Source organism: Aspergillus lucknowensis (assembly GCF_044049455.1).
Source record: "Aspergillus lucknowensis strain CBS 449.75 chromosome Unknown BJX67scaffold_7, whole genome shotgun sequence".
Lineage (NCBI taxonomy): Eukaryota > Fungi > Ascomycota > Eurotiomycetes > Eurotiales > Aspergillaceae > Aspergillus > Aspergillus lucknowensis.
Window position 1 is genome coordinate 206,556 of NW_027263551.1, and position 19,475 is coordinate 226,030.

The following is a 19,475-nucleotide window of genomic DNA, read 5'->3' on the forward strand; positions in this document are numbered from 1 at the left end:
GCAGACGATATGTATAGATAAGAACAGACTCCAAATGTGGTCCACGATGACACGTTCGCGAAGCGCGGCAAGATAGCAGTAGATAATTATTAATGGAGTAAGATCTCTGAAGAGAACCGATTAGGCGACGGAGTCTCCATCGAAGTACCCTGCCTATACCACTGGGATCTTTGTTGAGAAGGGACAAAGGAAGGTGACGGAATCTGCTCATGATGAGGTGCCAAGTCTTGGCTCAAACTTTTCTTGTTTTGATCATTCCATGTTCAGTGGTGCATGAGTTTGGGTGTGGGACTCTGATCTTTGAACTGTCCCAGGTCAATGTTACGCATGTTGTTGAGAGTGTCTTTGCCTTGTACCCTGATAAATATCCTCGGGGTGTCACTGTGTGGACTGTTGTGTTTCAAGTCCATCCCAGTCTCTCCTTATCCCTTTGTTTTCGTCGGTTGTGGACCTGCGGTGCCCAGGCGCCAGGATCATAGCCACAAAGCTTGGCAGTGGGACTCCCAGTCGATGATGTTCTGTCGATCGCCGTCTTGGCCGGCCCAGAGCAAAGTGGAACTTGCCTGAATGGGCCCGAACAAACGGGCGGCACACGTTCAACGCTTTGGTCAGGGGCCGGATACCACCGGGCATCTGGTACTGGTCGGCAACGCTATTCGATCGGGAATGAAAGTGGGAACCCCGGGAGGAGTTGGGTCTTAGCTACAGCCAGCATCTGTGATCACTGATCAGTGTAATATGTGAGAGACAGAAACCCACTAACTCCATGTTCTGTGGAGCACGCGTTGAATATCTTCAAGAGAGCGATGCTAGACCGTAATCGAGGCCATGGGTCCAGCCTCGAGAGCTGCAGTGCCCAGCCGCCCAGTGAATTGCTGTCCTAACCGGCCCCTGATTCTGGATATGAAGCTGGGACTACGAGGTAATTGGCCGGTGGAAGCCAAGACACCTGCTCTTTCAACCGAGCAGGAAGAAGGTGATAGACCGGGCCGCGAGCGCCAACGGCCTCCCAGCCACACTACTTGGCAAACAGGCAGCACTATCCCAAAAATATCAGCGCCGTACTTTGCACACCGTCAAAGAGTTCCTCGGTCCCCACCTGTCTGTGTGCTGTGTTAGAGAGTAACCCCGGAAGGCGATCTCGAAATGGGGCGTTGAGAACCGGGACAAAGACGCGTAACGCGCAGAGCATGGGACGCGTACACGAAGAATAAGAGAGCCCAAGCGCAAGACGATTTTCGATGTGGGACATTGAGAGTTGCAGAAGAAGTGTGGGAGTGGAAGAAGAGGAAAGCCAGTGAAGAGGAAGGCTCCGGCCATGTGACCTCCTCGCATTGCTTCTCACAACCTCACAGCAACACAGCAGTTACCGTCTTCTCGATCTCTTCGCATTCCACACCCATCGGGCCGAGACAGACAACTCGAACTCGCCGAGAACCCTGATCTGCCCGGCCAATTTCTTCAGAGTAAAACTGCACACCCCCGTTGAGTCCGGGTCCACTCACACCTGCACCGTACTCGCAGTCGCGCCCTCCCCTTTGCCTTTGAATTCTTCAGTTTGTGACAGGAATACGTTTTCTGCCCCTGCCGAGCGTCTCTGGAATAACACGCACGTCAACAACGCCTCCGCAGTATGCATCGACCAGTTCCGGAACACTCGATGGCTACAGCTGCCGTCTGCCGCAGCCGCCCACTTGTACACCAGGGAGACCTGACGTAGACCTTGCTCACTGAGCATCAATGGCGCAGATCACTGCTCCACTTCTCCTAACAGGCATCAGAGTTAGCCACAAACCTTGACAAGTGCTATTTTCAACCGCGGGAAAACAGATGCTACCTCCCGTTGTATTATGTTGGGGATAATGAGAGCTGTATCATCCACCAATCCTGGTTGGTGCATCCCTGGTTTGATATGTGATGGCGCGTCGAGCTTCTTTCACGGCTTCCAGTGGCTAGGAAGAGTCTTGGTCGGGCGACCATCGATGATGAGCAACCGCAAAGAGAGGGTGACCCAAGACTCAATGCCCTATGATGGCTCCAGATGCAGAGGGTCGAACATCATATTTCCACTTGCTGGATTCGGCCAAGCCCTGGGTTTGACCGCCGGGCTTGTCCTCGCAGTCCATGTATACTGTTGGCCCGCCTGTACTTTTCCATTTGGAATATTCTCTTTTTTGCCCTTTGGGTTATTCTCGATTGCGTAACACTCCTTTTTTTTTGCAACCACCTGGTTCCTGCGCCCCCGTGTGCCTACGTTAGCCTTGCTTTCATCTTGTCTACTTTCTCTGCTTCAAATCTAAAATCTCTGGTTTAAATCCCCTTCACTTGCTACTTTGCTTTTATTCCTGTCACTCGTTCTGTGCATTATTCTTGACATCATTATAGATCCCCTTTGCTTTCTCACCCACCAGTCTGTCGTTCAACCTTTCCTGTCAATGCTGCATCGTCTCCATCGTTTTTAGCAGTAATGTTTGACAACACCCCCTACCCCGAGTCCCCTCGCTCCGAGACGACCACCCTTGAGCTTGAGATGAAGAAGCCTGCCAAACTATGCTTCCGCGAGAGACTACGCCACTTCACATGGGCATGGTACACTTTGACCATGAGCACTGGAGGGCTGGCTGTCCTCATTGGCAACCAGCCGAACAAGTTCCGAGGGATGGAGCAAATCGGCATGGCGGTATACATTATTGATCTCCTCTTCTTCGCCTTTGTTTGCTCTCTTATGTGTCTAAGATTCATCCTCCACGGGGGCCTGCTCGATTCCCTCCGCCATGACAGAGAAGGCCTCTTCTTCCCGACGTTCTGGCTCTCCATCGCAACCATCATCTCCGGCCTCTACCGCTACTTCGGCGAAGATGCTGATGACTCTTTCGCGATTGCCCTTGAAGTGCTCTTCTGGATCTACTGCGCCTGCACCCTTACCCTCGCGATCGTCCAGTACTACTTCGTCTTCTCCTCTCATTCCTACCACCTCCAAGCCATGATGCCTTCATGGATCCTCCCGATATTTCCCATCATGCTCAGCGGCACCATTGCCTCCGTCATCGCCGAGCAACAACCAGCCCGCTCCGCCATCCCCATGGTCTGCGCCGGTATCACCTTCCAGGGCCTCGGCTTCTCGGTCAGCTTCATGATGTACTCCCACTATATCGGCCGACTGATGCAATCGGGCCTCCCGAGCCCCGAACACAGACCGGGCATGTTCATCTGCGTTGGGCCTCCTGCATTCACAGCACTAGCTCTTGTCGGTATGACCGCCAACCTACCAGAAGATTTCGAGCTCCTCCACGACGAATACGCGAACGAAGACGCCCGCATCATGACTCTCCTCGCGATATCCGCTGCGGCATTTCTTTGGGCCCTGAGCCTGTGGTTTTTTTGCATTGCCGCAATCGCCGTCATCCGCTCCCCGCCGACTTCTTTCCATCTCAACTGGTGGGCTATGGTCTTCCCGAATACCGGGTTCACACTCGCAACAATCACCCTGGGCAACTGGTTAAACAGCGCTGGTATCAAAGCCGTCGCAAGCACAATGTCCATCGGGGTCGTGTGCATGTTCTTCTTCGTCCTAGTCAGCCACGTCCGGGCCGTTATTCGACACGATATCATGTACCCGGGCAAGGACGAGGACGTCTCCGAGTGAATCTCCTCGTTTATCCCCTCGACTGAGTCAAATATTCAGCCTACCACCTTATCGACCCAGCTTTTCCTTCTCACCAATTCAATTCCCTTCGTACATGATTCTTTGCTTAACTTTTTGTTTGAATCTTCGGATTGCTTCCCCTCGTCACCAACGTTTGCATTCATTCCTGCTACACATACGCAATTCCTCTTCCGGCCTTATCCTTTCGTGCATTCGTCAGAATTTTCAATTGATCCAAATTGCTTTTTGTTTTGTAGCACATTCGGCGCCAAAAAGGATAACTTTCTGCACCTCATGTCCTCTCGGAATGGTTCCGAGAGTGTTGTTAATGTGATGATCGGCGTTTGGGATTTGTAAATCTATCGTTTCAGGTTGTTTTGTCTGTCAGTTTCTCCCTACGCCGATCACTTCGTTTTTGGAATATAGAAATATAGAATGGGCATTGATAGAGGAAAAAAGGGGGGAAACAGAAAAAGAGAAAATGGGAGGCATTTCCACTTCCCCTTCCCTCCCCCCCCTCTCCACTGAGCTCGTTGACTAAGGCTGTGCAGTTTGGCAGCAGTTAGGGCTGGAGTGGGAGACGCGTGTCGTCGACTTTGGCCATTAACACCCCCAAAGTTTATTTGCGAGCTTATGATTGGGTGTTTCAGGGACACAAAGGGAGTTTCCTTCTCCACATGATGGTCTGCCAGAGTCTGGGACCTACAATTCGGACACACCGCCATCCCGGTTGTCCTGCTTATGAAGGCAATGCCTTAACCACCCTCTGCGACAGGCGACGTAAGCATAAACGGTTTTATTGTAGCGGCGGAGCGCCATTGCAGTTGAAGCCTTCCGTTACCGGAGCCCAAAGTAACAAGCAAGAATGCGATAACAGAACCATTCCCCCCATTTGGGTGACAGTCAAGGAAAACCTCTCGAGGCGAAAACCTTGACCGGGATACATTGACGAAGTACAAAAGGCTCCTCTCCTTCCAATATGCTTTAGTCGTAATGGGGCGGTTGTGGGAGTGGAGGAAAGAATTCTTCCAGAGCCCTATGACAGTGTTAGATAAATTGTTGCGTCAAAATCAGAAGCCAACCTTAGATTAGAGCGTGTGGGTCTCGCTTCACCGCAGGACGGCCAACTTTCTTTTTGGCCAGCCTAGTAAACCATAAGGAGGAGAAACCCCGAGCAAGAGAAGGTGATTATGGATTCGTCACTTACATGGTTTACCATCGGGTGGTCAGCACGTCGCGCTGTATCGAGCCCTCGGTTGGAAGCGCTTGAGATAGTCGTGCGCCATTCTCAAGGAGCATTGGTGTCGGTATTGGCTGCCCTATGGCGCTCAACTTGCTCTGTAGTACCTTTTCAGACATGTCAGAAGCACACAGATCGCGGGGTTGCGAACCAGTAGCCTTTGAAGAAGAGGCTCGCCCTTGGTGTGGACGGATTGTTATTATCCAGCCTGGTAATGCCATCAGTACCAATACGTTATACGTAATATCGGCAGTAGCACTTACAAGCTCTGTTACTTACTGGGCCTGCCCACAATTTAGGGACGAGGGAGGCATCGGAGGTTCCGTTGTTGTTTCGAGTGTCGGCGGAAGGAACCAACGTGAAGTAAGGTCGACCGGCGAAGTTCGATGGAGGGGTGTATTTTCCGCTACTTCAAGGAGAATGAACCTAAAGTAGTTAGTGAGATCGACCAGCTGTGATGTGAAACAACCGGTAAAGGCTTACCAGGATGATTATATGTTCAGATGTAGCCTGCGGTGCGAGCGGGATTGTTTTTAGCCAGCCTGCAATATTCGTCAGTGTTCGTGGAATGGAACGTTGGAGTACACTCACAAACTCTGTCGCTTACTGGGCTTGCCCGCGGGGCGAGGCATTGACAGCGAAGAAGCATAGTCAAGTCGAACACGGTTGGGTTATCCCGTGATTGTATGTACTGAGAGGACAGGTGAGCTATGATCATGTAGCCGACTATCTCGAGGCTTACAAGATTTGTGACACTCTCAGGCCAACCTGCGGCATGGGCAAAGTTTTTTTTTTAGCCAGCCTGTGAAGAATTAGTGTCGAACAGCATAGGAATGATAGGGGAAACGTACAAGCTCTGTCACTTACTGGGCCTGCCCACGGCGTCAGGCAAAAAGTAAAGTAAACGGTGTGGTATGTGATTAGGATGTGGCTCGACGAGTTGGGTTATCCTCGTCTTTGGTCGGGGTGGATTGTGGAAAGGAGAAGGATGGAGAGGTCACTGAGGCTAGGCATGTGGGTGTGTTGATGAGTTGGGTTATCCTCATCATTTGCCTTGACAAGTTGGGTTATCCTTGTCTTTGCAGTTTCCTCGACGAGTTGGGTTATCCTCGTCGTTGCAGTTGCCTCGATGAGTTGGGTTATCCTCATCATCTGCAAAGTGGGTGAAATAACGAAGTGGCATGTGATTAGGATGTGGCTCGACGAGTTGGGTTATCCTCATCTTTGGTCGGAGTGGATTGTGAGAGGCAAAGGGGAATGAGGAAACTGAGGCTGAGGTATGTGGCTACCTCGACGAGTTGCGTTATCCTCGCCTCTAAATATTAAAGTCAGCTTTCGCCTACGATTCGTGGGGGAAGCACCTACATGGGAACGTCCTGTTGGGAGCTAACCCGTGGTGTAAGCAGAATGTTTTTAGCCAGCCTGTTGATTGTATAAGTATGAGGTATGAGTCTGTAGTGCAAAGAATGGATTGCTACTTACAAAGCACTGTCACTTCACTGGGCTGGCTTACGGTGACGGGCGGTGCAAAATGCTTGGAGGAGAGAGGCGCGTCGACAAGTTGGTTTGTCCTCGTCTCTTGCTGTCACATCAGTACTCTAAAACCATCTTCATGAGCAGTTGAGCTACGCACAGAAGCATTTCCCAGTGCAAGTTATCCCCGCGGTGTGAGTAGATTGTTTTTAGCCAGCCTATTGATTGATCAGTAGCTGTTCTGCACGAAAGCGGGGGAGGAAGGGAGTGAGAAGGGTAGTAAGTACTTACAAAGCTCTGTCTCTTCACTGGGCTGACCCACGTTGCAGGGAAGGACGTTCAGGAAAGGGTGATCATGTCAAGTCCGGACGAATTGATCAATCCTCGGCTCTTGTGGTCGAATTAGTAGTTCTTACACCCAGAGGGGGAGAGAGCAGAACCCACATGAGCATGTCCCAGGAATATCTGACCGCGGTGCGAGAAGTGTTTTTTTTTTTTTTTTAGCCAGCCTGTCACGCTGGTCAGTAAGCAACTCGCGAGGGAAGGAACTTCAAGTTGAAGGTTTTCCTGGTACGAGTACTTACAAGCTCAGTCACTTACTGGGCTGGCTCGCGTTGCGGAGAAAAGTGGTTGGGAGAAGGTCAGAGAGGGACACTGGAAGCGTGAAAGCCTTGACTGGAAGTGTGTGTAAGGGGGAAGGGTTGCAGAAGGAAGGAGAAGGAAAGAACGACTACTTGAAGTAGCACATGTCATGGTACTACTTACAGGTATGACACTTACTGGAATGTCTTGGGGTATTGTTGAGCAAAGTGTTCCAAGGAGTTGGGCGAGGAAGAGCGAGAGTCAAGAGGCAGCAGGAGGTTGCAGGAGGAAAGAGATGGAGAAGGAACCCGCGGGAGGTGCAGAGATTATATTGGCAGTTGCCACTGGCCTAGGCAGCAGCAGCGTACCGCCGAAAAACCCAGCTCGGCCTCCGACAGTGGACAGTCTAGTGTTGGTCGTGCCTTCCTCTTCTGGAAGCCATGGAGCTTTGGGGTAGCATCGACCATGAGTGCGCCGTCGCCGCACCAATTATGAGCTTGATGAAGTGAAGATGATGAGACACTCTGGTGAATGGTTGGGAAATTTAATTTCCCTTCAAGAGCAGTTTTCACGCAGGACAGGTGCGTTGGGGGCTGGGTGATGAGTGATATAGGGTTTAGTCACGTGCGTTCACAACGCCCACTCTCGACACTTTGAAACGCCTCACCCTGCAGCCCCATGGCGTGGTGGTTCTTCTATCTTGCTTCCTTTGCTGGAGTTGATCTATTAGACTGTGGATTAATTAGTCTGATGCCGGGTTGACTTCTTGTTCCGCGTGAGTCGTTTGGGACAATTGGGAATGTCTCGGCCGGAGCCCGAGGGGCATAGGACTCGAGGGCCTCCGTGTATCGCCACTATCTGCCTTCTCTTGTCCCAATTGACCTTTATTGGGCGGCGGTACTGGTCGCAAACTTCCATTCGCACATTCCCCATTCTTCTTAGGTGGCGCAGGTTGCATTGAAAACCAATCCTTGAGCAATTCTACAGCGGTTCAACCCATTGTGCGATCGATGGGACACACGGTGGCGATGGCTGTGGGCTCTCCTTGGAATATGGGGGATAGAACATGATGCTGGACATGTTTTGTAGTAGGTCTCGCTTCGAGCCAGGGGTCTAGTCTCACCAAAGACCCTTGTTAGCCTGAGATCGAAAACCCTGAACTGTCGGGGTCGGAGAGCCGACTCAATTCCAAAACCGAAGACAGGTTCTGTTGCTCTGGGCAGCCGTCGAGTGAGCCCTGTACAGTGAGTTGTGGATTCGGCTCTATGAGCATCGAAGACTCAAAACGTTGCTGTCCGGCTGGACTGCAAAAGAGTCCACAAAAATTTCCTTTGAACATTCGATGAGGTCGGGTGGAACTGGCTGCTTGCCGGGCAGGGATTTGATCGGAACTATTAGTGTGCAGGAAGCAGAATAGGTCGGAGATTCGAAACGACACGAGGATGAATAGAATAATACGGAGGAAAAGTTTTGATTAGAAGATTATATACACGCATTCTCTGCTTTTCAGTCCAGATCAACAGATAAAACTCGAGATCCGGCGGCGAATTCAGTAGCGAGGGCCAAACAGGCTGGGTATCACATAAATGCAGTAGCAAAGAAGCTGACTATTGAAGCCGTTCTCAATCCATCATCATGAAGCGGGCCGTCGAAGCATCTATGAAGTGCGGCCGTCCCATTAATGCTGTGGGTTGACCGCCGGAGGCTTGCCAGCCGGGGGTGAGAGAGGATAGCGCCAGCCTCGTTTGCACGACCTAAGGATTGGAATCCAGTACATCGAAGGATTCTACCTGGCGAGAATCAAGGGGCGAAGGAGTGGTATGACAACAGAGTCGCTGATAAGGAGGCATCCCCACCCCTTGTCGCATGTATCGCATAAAAGGCGTTGGCTCGACGAGGCGGGAGTCCAAATAGAACCTTCGGATCTTGGTAGCCATTTCACTCGTCGAAGGAGGTTGTGGCGCGGACCGAGGTCGAAGGACGATTGGGAACGACCACGGCGTGTAGATATTGAGTAGCAGTACGGCAATCAAGCCACCTTCCGGCCCACATTTCCTATACCTCGTCCCACGACGCTGATTATGACATCCCCAGTCTTTTCTTCGTCGGAGGCATCCCTGAGGCCCCAGCCTGGCGCACCAAATTTCACCAAGTCTCTCGCCAGCTGAATTGCACTTTCGTCACCGACGATGTCACGACCAACTTGGAGACGCCCAACATCCTCAGATCCCATTGTCATCAGCCCAATCATAGTAGGAAAAGCTGCAGTGGTGACACAGCCCCCTTTTGAGATCGTCTCGAGCAGCTGATACGCGCACTGTTTTCCGATGTCCTCAGGCGGCTGGCCACCACTGGGAGGCGAAGCAACATCGGCAGAGAATAAGCAGCCAGTCGAGGATTCCGCTACCAGAGACAAACCAAATCCAAGACCGGTCTTCTTCTTTGCAGAGGGATTATTCCTATCCGAAGCAGGTACGAGCGGAGCGGAGGACACGTCCGAGAATACGTAAGTATCCGGAACAAAGGGGTTGAGAATACCACGGGCGACGTCAATCATTCTGGCATTATTAGACGCAGACACGCCGACGCAATACGCAACGCCGCGGATTCGTTTAATTTTGCCAGGATTCATCAGATGTAATGTTTTGGGGAGTCGGACCTGATGTCCAAAAACCAGTTGAACCTCTCCACCGCCGCCTCTTCCGTTAGGGCCTGGATTTGATCGTCGAAGGACACGCAACTCGATGTTATTGAAGATACCGAATTGATTGAAGAGTGGCAGGATCGCGGTTCGAACACTGTCGACGGACATGTCCCCCGTTGGAGTAGAAGAGGTAATTACACCGGGCCCGGTGAAGAGGACCTTGATAGGAGCCTTGGAGAATGGGGCTAAGAGGCAGAGAGGAAGGAGGAAGTAGCTCACGCCGCGAGTACAACCAGCAGGAATCTCATGCCTAATCACACCACCACCACTACTGCCTGCTCCAGCGCCTGCAGCGCTTCCCGTGATAAGACCCGGTTTGTAGACGAGAATCGTACCGGTGTACGAAATCTCCATCTGCGAGCCATTAGTGACCGCCTCGAGAAGACGGAGGAATGAAATTTCGTGCGGTGCGAGGCCAGGGTTCGTCGGAGAGGAAGGGCGAATCTGAGAAATATGGACTGTCCGACCAGTTAAGGTGGAAAAGACGAGGCGATAAACGAAGTTCTTGTGGGAGGTTAACCGGATCGGAGGCTGGGAGGTTGCCATGGCTGCTCAATCGCGAGAATTTCGTCCCGGTAGCCTCGCTCCCTCTCTTTCGTACCTCTTGGTTGATGCTTCCAAAAAAATGCAGAGCAAGAAAATCTTCCGGAAGGTTGGATTTTCCGTTCCGCCGTAGGACATAAGACCGGATTATCTCCGGCTCGCTGGGGATGGTCCAGACACAGCGCATCTTGAAAGGTACAACTGCGAGAAAATCCTGAGAGAATTAACAAGCTTGCATCTAGTAGTTCACTCATAGGAAACGATGCATCCTCCAGCTCTGAACATCCCAAAATGGTACCTCCCTCCCGAACGCCCATCACGGCTCAACCGGACTACCCCTCCCCCGCGTGTTCCATATCGAGACCGACTGACAAGATATCTTCAGGCTCGAAGCCAACTCCCACCTGCTCCAACCCCCTGTAAATAACTACTGCGTCTACCACCCCTCATCTCCAGCTACATCCGGCTACACAGTAATGATAGTCGGCGGTCCCAACGCCCGAACAGATTACCATATCAACTCCACCCCGGAATTCTTCTACCAATATCGCGGCTCCATGCTCCTCAAGACTGTGGATATATCTGTCTCTCCGCCTGTGTTTCAAGATATTCCGATCCACGAGGGATCGCTGTTCCTCCTACCAGCTAATACGCCGCACTCTCCAGTGCGGTTCAAGGACACGGTTGGTGTGGTGATGGAGCAGCCAAGAGAAGAGGGGGCGTTGGATACGATGCTGTGGTTTTGTAGGAAATGTGCCGGGGTTGTGTGGGAGAAGAGGTTTATTTGTACGGATTTGGGAACCCAGGTGAAAGAGGTTGTTGAGGAGTTTGCAGGGGATAAGGAGAAGAGAACGTGCAAGGCTTGTGGCACAGTTGCAGAGTCGAAGTACCAGGATGGTGAGGTTGTTCAGCCGCCCAGATTCCCAGAGTAAGGATGCCCAGTTAGCAGCAATGTATTTTAATAATTATAATGTATTTTAGGCGCAGGTGAGAGGTTGGATTCGTATTATCAGATTATGGCGCGATATGGTTAGCAGTATGGCATGACGGCCTTGGTAAGGCTTTAAGAAAAGGGAAGAAAATTAAAAGGAATAAGCACCCAAGGAATCAACGCTCTGTGATATGGATACGGGGCCGACGAAGACAGACAATGAGTGACACAAGTGACTAAGATTTACGTATTAACACAGAACATCCATGCGGCGGAACCCGAGTAGCGACGTAAACTTCCTTCATCTGGTATATGGAACTGACAAGCAGAAAGCAAGCCATATCATAGAAGGAGGGTTATCAGAACGGTCACCGGGGCCAACTGATGATGGAGAAAGCAGCATGCGCAAGGCACAATTATAAGAGGTATAAGGAAAATAACGGGCCCACTAAAGCCAGTTTTCGGGGTGATGGGGGGTAGCCATGTCATGTCACAGGTGCGGAGGGCGTCATTAAGGACTGTATCATTGTGTTTCGTGTCAAAATCACTCGGCGAGGAATTGATTAATCATCGAAGGGGCAATCAATGCTCTCATGACCGTCTCGCTCACAGAGAGCACACCACTTTGACTCGTCGATCACGCCGCTGGCCTTGCCCGCAACTGGCGCCATAGAGGATGTCAGGCCAACACCACGAAGGCCCTCGAGGACAACATCGCGACCGGTCTTCTGGGGTGCAGGGTTTTGGTTTGACGATGGAGGATCTTTAGCAAGGGAAGATTCAGGGGTAGACTGCTTGCCCATAGAATCTGCTTTGTGAGGGGACTCCTTCGAACCGCTCGGGACATTCTTGCTCTCTGCGCCGAACATATTTGTGCAGCTCAGAATGTCATGACCTCCAGTTTCGCAGATCTCACACCAAAGAGAGCCGCCATCCTCTGAGCGCCCGTCGGATTCATGCATCGTCTCCAAACGGTTGGGGGAGCTGTCTGAGGGACCACGGCGGTGGGAAGAGTAAGCTGGGGAGAGACCATCCTGCGGGGGCTCATCCTGCCAGTCGCTAGGAACAACCGTTCGATCAGACAGGCGATGAGCATGGTTCACAGTATGCGCATTGCTGATCTTCCCCGTCGAGCCTGAGGGTTGATGCTGGGTGCTCGACGACTGTGTGATGGTTGAACTGCGATTCCGACCCCCACCGTTCACCTGGAGTTGTTGCAGCTCGCGCTCAAGCTCTTCGATGCGGTAGGTCTTGCGCTCGCTCAGTCGTTCGAACTCCTGGACCCGCTGCTCCAAATCAGCCACATGGTCTGCATTGTAATCTGGCCGGGGCCCCGCTCCGAACCCATTCTGCTGCAGCGCATGCAGGTCAGGATCGCCCCTGCTCAAGGAATGAATGATAGCTTTCAATCCGCGAATTTCGTCATCTTTTTGTTCGAGTTCTCTGGCATGCGACTGAGAATCCGGGCTCACGCGACTCTCCCTAGGTACACCGGAGTTCTCTCGCTCCTTGTTCAGCTCCAGCTTTGTTCGCTCCACTTCTCCTCGCAGGAACTCAACTTCTGCCCTGGCCTCCGCTTCTCCACGGCGTGCATCCTCTAATCCTTCCTCCAGTTCTGAGACTAGTTCTTCGAGCTGCTTGAGTTGCCTTGCAACGGCTTCAACATCTTCACCGCGATCCTGCAATTCCTTGTTTTGTTGCATGAGCTCGTCAATCCGTTGCTCATAGACCCGTTCAGTTTCTGATGCCGCCACTTCCAAAGTATCGAGTGTGCTCCTAAAATCAGCGCGGTGCATGTCAAATTCTGTGGTCAACTGTGTAATGCGGTCATTCTTCTCGCGTAGCTGCGCGCGAATTGACAGCGCATCTGATCCCTCCAATTCCTCCAAGGTTCGTTGAAACTCCGCTAATGTGTTCGCTTGCTCCTCTAGCTGCTTATCGCGGTCAAAAAGTTGCTTTTCCAGACTTTTAATTTGCTCTTTCAGATCGGATATCTCCGCTCCCATCGAGCTGCGACCGAAATCGGAAGTCCTAGACGAAATGTCATCCTCAACGCTAAATCGAGAGGGAGGACGATCGGAGGCACGAGAAGGAGCTTTCACAGGACTTCGTGCATAACCGTTGGAGCTAGGTGGCGCTTTGGAGGCGGTGGATGGCGTTCGTAGCCCCGACAGACTTAACTTTGGGGGCGCTGAGACCCGTGGAGATTCTGGGCGGGGAAGGGAGGGGCGTCTTATTTGGGGCGGGCGTGGTGCAGAGGGAGGGCCGACAGATTTGCTAAAGTTAACCGGACGCGAAGGTGTTGGAGGCGTGTTGGAAGCCGAACGCCTGGTGACGTATTTATTGTTGTTGATGGGCACAAAAATGCCGGAACCCGCGGTGGAGGTGGTGAAGTATTTCTTCCCATCGACGTCCCCGCTGTTCTTTCCTCGTTTAGCGTGCTCTTGGGCAAGCTCGATGCCCGCGAATCTCCCCGGCTTTCCAGCAACGACTCCCACAAACTTGACGGTGCCATGCATCCCGCCGGGGACGTTCACGACGTCGCCGACTTGAATTTCGTCCAAGGCGGCCATCGCTGGCGGCACTGCGAGAAATCCAGGTTGCAGAAGGTTCTTTTATGCCGAGAGGGGCAAAGGGGAGTTGTTGATAAGGGAACTTTCAAGAGGAACGGGAGGGGGTCGAAGGGAAAAAAGCGTTCGAAAGGAGAGGAAAAGGAAAGGGGATGGCAAAAGAAAGTGGAGGCGGCACAAAGTGACCGATCAACAGCGAGTCATCCTGGAGCCAAATGGCTGAAGGCTGAGCGACCAGGAGAGATCGGAGTTTTTGGGTGCTTTCAATGCCCAACAGGAAGTGTAGGAAAACAAGAGCGCATGCAGAAGCTGAGAAGGGAGGCAAAGACAAGCAGGGGACTGAAACTCGACGAGCAGAGCCGATCGTGATTGGGATCGGTGTCGTCATGGCTAGGGGGACTCCTCAACCAGAGTGGGCTCAGGAGCTGCTGGAACGAGATCTATTGGCTTGAATCAATTCTGTTGTCTTGGATGTTTTGATGCGTTCTGGTCAGAAGTTTTGATCAACGCACGAACCATGGTTGCTTCCACATCGTTTCTCCCCGCGGTCAGGAACCCGTCACCAAGCATGACTCGAAGTTGCATCCACCCTTGAGCTTGTCAATGCGGCTGTCACCGTATTGCTTTGCTCGCGCTCTCGTCCGAAGGCTCAATTAGGCAAGCTTCAAGGGCATGCGATTCACACAAATCCGCCTCCACGCCGGTCGCACAAGGAGTCCCACCCGCTCAATTGCCGGGCTAGAAAGCCCCGGGGAGGCAATGCAAACACCCTCCCGATGTCGGGAAGATTCCAAGTTGCACCGCTGCTTGAGCTTCCCGCTCCCATTGCACTCTAGCCTGCATCTCCTAATGGATTTGGGCAAACTGTCCTGCGGTTTGGTTCTCCTCTCTCCTCTCTACCTCGAAGACTCACATTTCTTGAGCTACAAAATACCAGTCATGTCTTAACCTTAGCCGATCTTGTGAGGTAAATCTAGTTCGCCGCCTCAGCGTACTAAAACTGTTGCGATCCTTGCCTGGTCCTGCCTCAAACCTAATTCGACGATGATAGCGGCCAGAGAGAGAAACGCATCGTGCCCTTGTTCAACAGGGAATGATTGGCAAGTTTGTTCATTGGTCGCGGAGATGATCAGAGGAGACTGCAGGCGTTTGTCTTGGCGAGATTCTGGCCAGCTGTTGTCAGCTCTGACGGCTCCGCCTCCTCCAGCTCTCCTCTCCGCCTTCCCCTTCCGCCCATTCCGTTGCCAAAGCGTCCTCGATCTCCCCGAGAGGAGGAGCCCAGCTTGAGGGAACAGAAGTCTCATCACCGCTGAAGGTTGAAGACAACCTTTCTCTTGCAACCGATTGATTCCTCGCTGGATCGCGCCCTGAGATGCTCTATTGACCGTCGTATATCGTCCTACAACATGGCGCAATACTTCTTCGACCTTCTTTATAACTTTACAGACTGCATGTGCTGCTTCCCTAGCTCTCCGCAGCTGAAAATCAATAATCGCAGCTTTAAAATGCTCCGACTTCTCGGTGAGGTATGAGACCAGCGATAGCCGCAACCGCGGTTTCTGTTAACAACTGCTGACCCCAGAACCTTAAATTTATAGGGAGGCTTTTCCTACGTCTATCTCGTCCAGGACAAATCAACATCGGAGCTATTCGCCCTCAAGAAAATCCAATGCCCGTTCGGCCAGGAATCTGTGTCCCAAGCATTGAAGGAGGTTGAGGCTTATAATCTGTTCACGTCTGAAAGAAACGTAATCCATTCTATCGACCACTGTGTCTCAACAGAGCCAGGCTCGAAGTTTCGCAATGATGGCGGAGATGCAGGTTCCAAGACGGTTTACATTCTTCTACCATACTATCAACGAGGAAACCTTCAGGACGCGATCAATGCTAACCTCGTAAATCATACGCGATTCCCCGAGAAGCGGCTTATGATTCTTATACTTGGAGTTGCCCAAGCGCTGCGTGCGATGCACCAATACCGAGTCAAAAGCGGCTCCGCCCCGACGCGAAAAGCGAAGGCTGTTAGGAGGGAAGGTGCGGAGGCGGACGCAGACACTGGAATGCGAATGGGGAAGGCTAAGCGACGGGCTAGTCATCTCGCCGGTGAAGTGGATTCAGAGAATGAGCCCCTCATGGATGACGAAGTCACTCAAAGCCAAGAAGGTGTTCAAGACGGAGACCCGCGCCCCTATGCGCACCGAGATATCAAGCCTGGTAGGACACTCCAAAAGTGGGGATCGCTCCGTGGATGAAGCTAATCAATGCAGGCAATATCATGATCGATGATGACGGACAGACCCCCATATTGATGGACCTCGGGTCACTTGCGCCTAGCCCTATAGCCATTACCTCTCGCTCCCTCGCGTTAGCCGTTCAAGATACCGCCGCCGAGCATAGCACAATGCCATACCGAGCGCCAGAGCTCTTTGACGTCAAGACCGGTTCCATTATCGACACCAAGGTGGACATCTGGTCATTGGGTTGCACACTTTACGCCTGTCTAGTGGGAAAAAGCCCGTTTGAAGCCCGAAGTGAAGAAACCGGCGGTAGTTTGAGCATGTGCGTCCTGGGCGGTGACTGGCGGTTCCCTGACGAAAAGACAGGGGCAACCAAGGGGAAGGGCAAAGCTGGTGATGAACCAAACAAAGATACCGCGACTTCTATAAGCGCACCTGTCAAGGATGTCGTCCGCCGGTGCTTGCAGGTTGAACCGGCTGACCGCCCTGACGTTGACGAACTGATCCAATTGCTGAAAGACGTCATCAAAGAGCTGCCAGAAGATGATGTGGTGGGTTGAGTTAACATTATGATTTTGTGGGCGTCAGCTTTCATATTTTCGAGTTCTCTCAGATTTTCCTTCCTGTGTCTATTGTTTATATGACCCCCTGTTTCTGTTAGATAAGCATGTTGAGACCGGGAATAGCCTGTGATTACTCAATTGTATATTATGAGGATACTGGATACATTTTCATCTTTGAGCCTCTGAACACATTTCGAATCATAATTAGTTCTTTGGGGAGACTAAAGGTCATCAAATTCGTCGACGATGAAACAAACGGAGTTGGAGAGAAGCCTCTTGCGGAGAACTTTCAGGTCTCCCCTCTCCATTCCTTCTCCAACCCCCAACATCGTCAGATGCACCAACAACGGTCGCGGATATCACTCCTCTAAGCAGAAAAGGGAAGTTCTTTCCTTCCCAATTGCTCATTCGCTTTGACGGCCGAGCGCTCCAAGTTCTCTGGCCCACTCTGTTCCCTTGAATTGCGAATGACAGACACTCTCCTTTTGCCGAGCCGAGTAATGCGAGGAGGAGAATGAGAAGGGATGCGCTCAATAATACCCTACTAGTGGCATTGTCTTTGCACACTGATCATCACCGCTGACGGGGGAGAGGAGCCACGTGCCTGAGGTTATCAGAGAATCCCCTATCTCCAACACAGATGAGACCCACGACCGACGGATTACCGATAGCTGATGTGGAGAACGGTACAATGGCAGCGTTTACTTTTGGCAGCACAGACGAGCTGACACCGTCGTGGACTCGATAGCAGTCTCCCCTCCTGCAAAGCTTATCGGAGAATTTATGGAACCTGCACCGTTTGCACCTATATCTGACGTCCTCTCTGGCTCTCTCTCCTTCAACGATTCCCGACCTAAATGTTCCCCCCGCATAATCATCGCACCTTACCGAGCGCTCGGTAGGTACTGTATGACATGGCGCAATCTATTGACCGAAATGCCATCCCCGGTACCTTTACGCTTGTGGACACAGAGCACGTCCTTGCAACTCGTCACCTTGACCGCGGGGATCGAGATATCGTCCTGGTCCCTGAACCATCCAGTGATCCAGATGATCCACTGAACTGGGTACCCCTTCGGAAACTCTTGTCTACGGTCAGCGTGAGCGTGTGAGTCGAAAAAGGTCGTCGACTTCAAGGAAATAGACCCTAACGACTCTTACCATAGTTACACCCTGTTCGCTGGTATTGCTTGTGCAAATGTCTACTCGGTTCTTGTCCAGCTTTCTGAAGAGACCGGCGTCTCAATCAATACACTAAATGAAGGAACTGGTTATATGTTCCTGCTGGCTGGCTGGGGTCTCCTTTTTTGGCAGCCATTCGCGCTTCAATATGGGAAACGCATGACCTATATGATCTCATTGGCGGGAATGTTGGTAAGTAATCTCTTATCCCCGCTGAGATACATCTTGTTCTAATCATTCGAACAAATAGGGCACAGGTGTATGGGGGTATGTCTGGCAGCCCTGTGCTGTTGAGTTGCCGCCGCTGACAAGGATTGGTAGTCCTCATGTACGCAGTAACGGAGAATGGATTGCTCGGAGCATCATAACCGGCTTTTTCCTGGCTCCCATTGAAGCTCTACCAGAGGTCTCTGTCACCGATGTGGTAGGTTCCAAGCTGGTCAACAACCTGGAAGCCGGCTAATCCTACAAAGTACTTCACACATGAACGCGGAACATATATGGGACTGTACGCCTTTTTCTTAGCTGGAAGTAACTTCTTCGCACCTGTTATCTGCGGCTTCATTGCGGAGTACCATGGATGGGAGTGGGTCTTCTATTGGCCCGCCATATTCTGCGGTGCTTCCATTGTTTTCCTCTTTTTCTTCATGGAAGAGACGAACTACGCACGCGAGGTGGCTAGCTTGCCCGAAGGCCCGGCCATACCTTCCCCCGTATCTGCCGAGAATCAAGGGAAAGAGAAAGCATTGCCTGCTAACGCGACAAGTCAAAGCGACCAAGAAGTCGGCGTAGTCTATCGGAAGAAGACTTACATCCAGAAACTCTCCATCATGGGGCCGCGTCAGGCAAAAAACAACATGCTTCGCCGAGCCTGGCACACTATTTACTACTTGAGCTGGCCGGTTATATTTTATGCAGGGTACGTCTACACTTGCGATAATGAGCCCGTCGAAATTCCGGAAACTAATATCCCCAAACCAATCAGGTTCTCATACGGTTCATATCTGATTTGGTTTAATGTCTTGAACGCAACCGCGTCTCTGATATTAGGTTCAGCTCCGTACAATTTCAGGTATGTACTGTTGTTACTAGCGGGGAGTGGATGCTCGTTAACAACTACAGTCCGTCGATGGTTGGCCTCAGCTATGTTGCCTGCTGCCTTGGTGTGATTCTAGGGTGAGTGGCCTCCCATACTTCCAATGCACCGACTCTAAACGAAGCAGCTCCCTTTTCACTGGCCGTTTCAGTGACTGGCTCACAATCAAACTCGCCCGCCGCAATGGAGGGACTATGGAAGCTGAGCACCGGCTGTGGCCGTTAAGTCTCTGTTTGATCCTTGTCCCTGGGTCACTACTACTGTGGGGTGTTGGTGCAGCGCACGGGGTCCATTGGTTTGGCCTCTTAGTCGCCATGTGTCTCTTAGCGATGACAAACACTTGTGGAGTGACGCTGAGCGTTAACTATCTTGTTGATAGTTACCAGGCGCTGAGCGGCGACGCAATGGCGAGTGTGATTCTGGTGCGCAACACGATGTCCTTCGCAATGGGATACGGGTAAGCTTCTTCGGTCATCAACTCCCGACCGGCGACCGCTAATCGGTGCTTCCATAGAATTACGCCCTGGGTGCAGGACCTCGGCTATCAAAACTGTTTTGTCTCTGCTGCGTTCGTCGGACTGGCATGTTCTGCGGTTTTCCTCCTTATGATCAAGTTGGGGAAGAGGTTTCGGGTTCAGAGCCGGAAGAAGTACTGGAGCATTGTTGTGGAGAACCGAGAGAAGGGAATGGGGCATTAGCCTCATGAGT

The 19,475-nt window shown here is 51.8% G+C and overlaps 7 protein-coding genes across 7 annotated transcripts; 3 read left to right on the forward strand and 4 right to left on the reverse strand.

Annotated features, from left to right (window-relative positions):
- Positions 1-295: 295 nt before the first annotated feature.
- On the reverse strand, positions 296-731 carry BJX67DRAFT_302519 (uncharacterized protein). The gene has a single exon (XM_071027000.1). It carries the CDS (start codon positions 631-633, stop codon positions 379-381), a length of 255 nt encoding a protein of 84 aa, XP_070888973.1. The 5' UTR covers positions 634-731; the 3' UTR covers positions 296-378.
- Positions 732-2,404: 1,673 nt separating this feature from the next.
- BJX67DRAFT_391333 (tellurite-resistance/dicarboxylate transporter family protein) lies at positions 2,405-4,015 on the forward strand. The gene has a single exon (XM_071034767.1). The coding sequence runs from the start codon at positions 2,468-2,470 to the stop codon at positions 3,644-3,646; it is 1,179 nt and encodes a 392-aa protein (XP_070888974.1). The 5' UTR covers positions 2,405-2,467; the 3' UTR covers positions 3,647-4,015.
- A 3,663-nt stretch (positions 4,016-7,678) lies between these two features.
- On the reverse strand, positions 7,679-8,064 carry BJX67DRAFT_346270 (uncharacterized protein). The gene has a single exon (XM_071028410.1). The coding sequence runs from the start codon at positions 7,897-7,899 to the stop codon at positions 7,684-7,686; it is 216 nt and encodes a 71-aa protein (XP_070888975.1). The 5' UTR covers positions 7,900-8,064; the 3' UTR covers positions 7,679-7,683.
- A 334-nt stretch (positions 8,065-8,398) lies between these two features.
- BJX67DRAFT_346271 (RNA 3'-terminal phosphate cyclase-like protein) lies at positions 8,399-10,303 on the reverse strand. Its single transcript, XM_071028411.1, has one exon. It carries the CDS (start codon positions 10,189-10,191, stop codon positions 8,971-8,973), a length of 1,221 nt encoding a protein of 406 aa, XP_070888976.1. The 5' UTR covers positions 10,192-10,303; the 3' UTR covers positions 8,399-8,970.
- A 14-nt stretch (positions 10,304-10,317) lies between these two features.
- Positions 10,318-11,253, forward strand: BJX67DRAFT_302603 (3-hydroxyanthranilate 3,4-dioxygenase). The gene is made up of 2 exons (XM_071027001.1): positions 10,318-10,482; positions 10,574-11,253. Exons 1-2 carry the CDS (start codon positions 10,451-10,453, stop codon positions 11,118-11,120), a joined length of 579 nt encoding a protein of 192 aa, XP_070888977.1. The 5' UTR covers positions 10,318-10,450; the 3' UTR covers positions 11,121-11,253.
- Positions 11,254-11,611: 358 nt separating this feature from the next.
- On the reverse strand, positions 11,612-13,823 carry BJX67DRAFT_302616 (CAP-Gly domain containing linker protein BIK1). Its single transcript, XM_071027002.1, has one exon. The coding sequence runs from the start codon at positions 13,690-13,692 to the stop codon at positions 11,683-11,685; it is 2,010 nt and encodes a 669-aa protein (XP_070888978.1). The 5' UTR covers positions 13,693-13,823; the 3' UTR covers positions 11,612-11,682.
- A 1,272-nt stretch (positions 13,824-15,095) lies between these two features.
- On the forward strand, positions 15,096-19,465 carry BJX67DRAFT_370426 (MFS general substrate transporter; the record flags this gene model as incomplete). The annotated part of the gene is made up of 10 exons (XM_071030914.1): positions 15,096-15,215; positions 15,288-15,903; positions 15,957-16,477; positions 17,392-17,589; positions 17,711-17,863; positions 17,922-18,095; positions 18,145-18,590; positions 18,657-18,743; positions 18,847-19,224; positions 19,282-19,465. The coding sequence occupies 10 exons, from the start codon at positions 15,096-15,098 to the stop codon at positions 19,463-19,465; spliced, it is 2,877 nt and encodes a 958-aa protein (XP_070888979.1).
- Between the last annotated feature and the right edge of the window lie 10 nt (positions 19,466-19,475).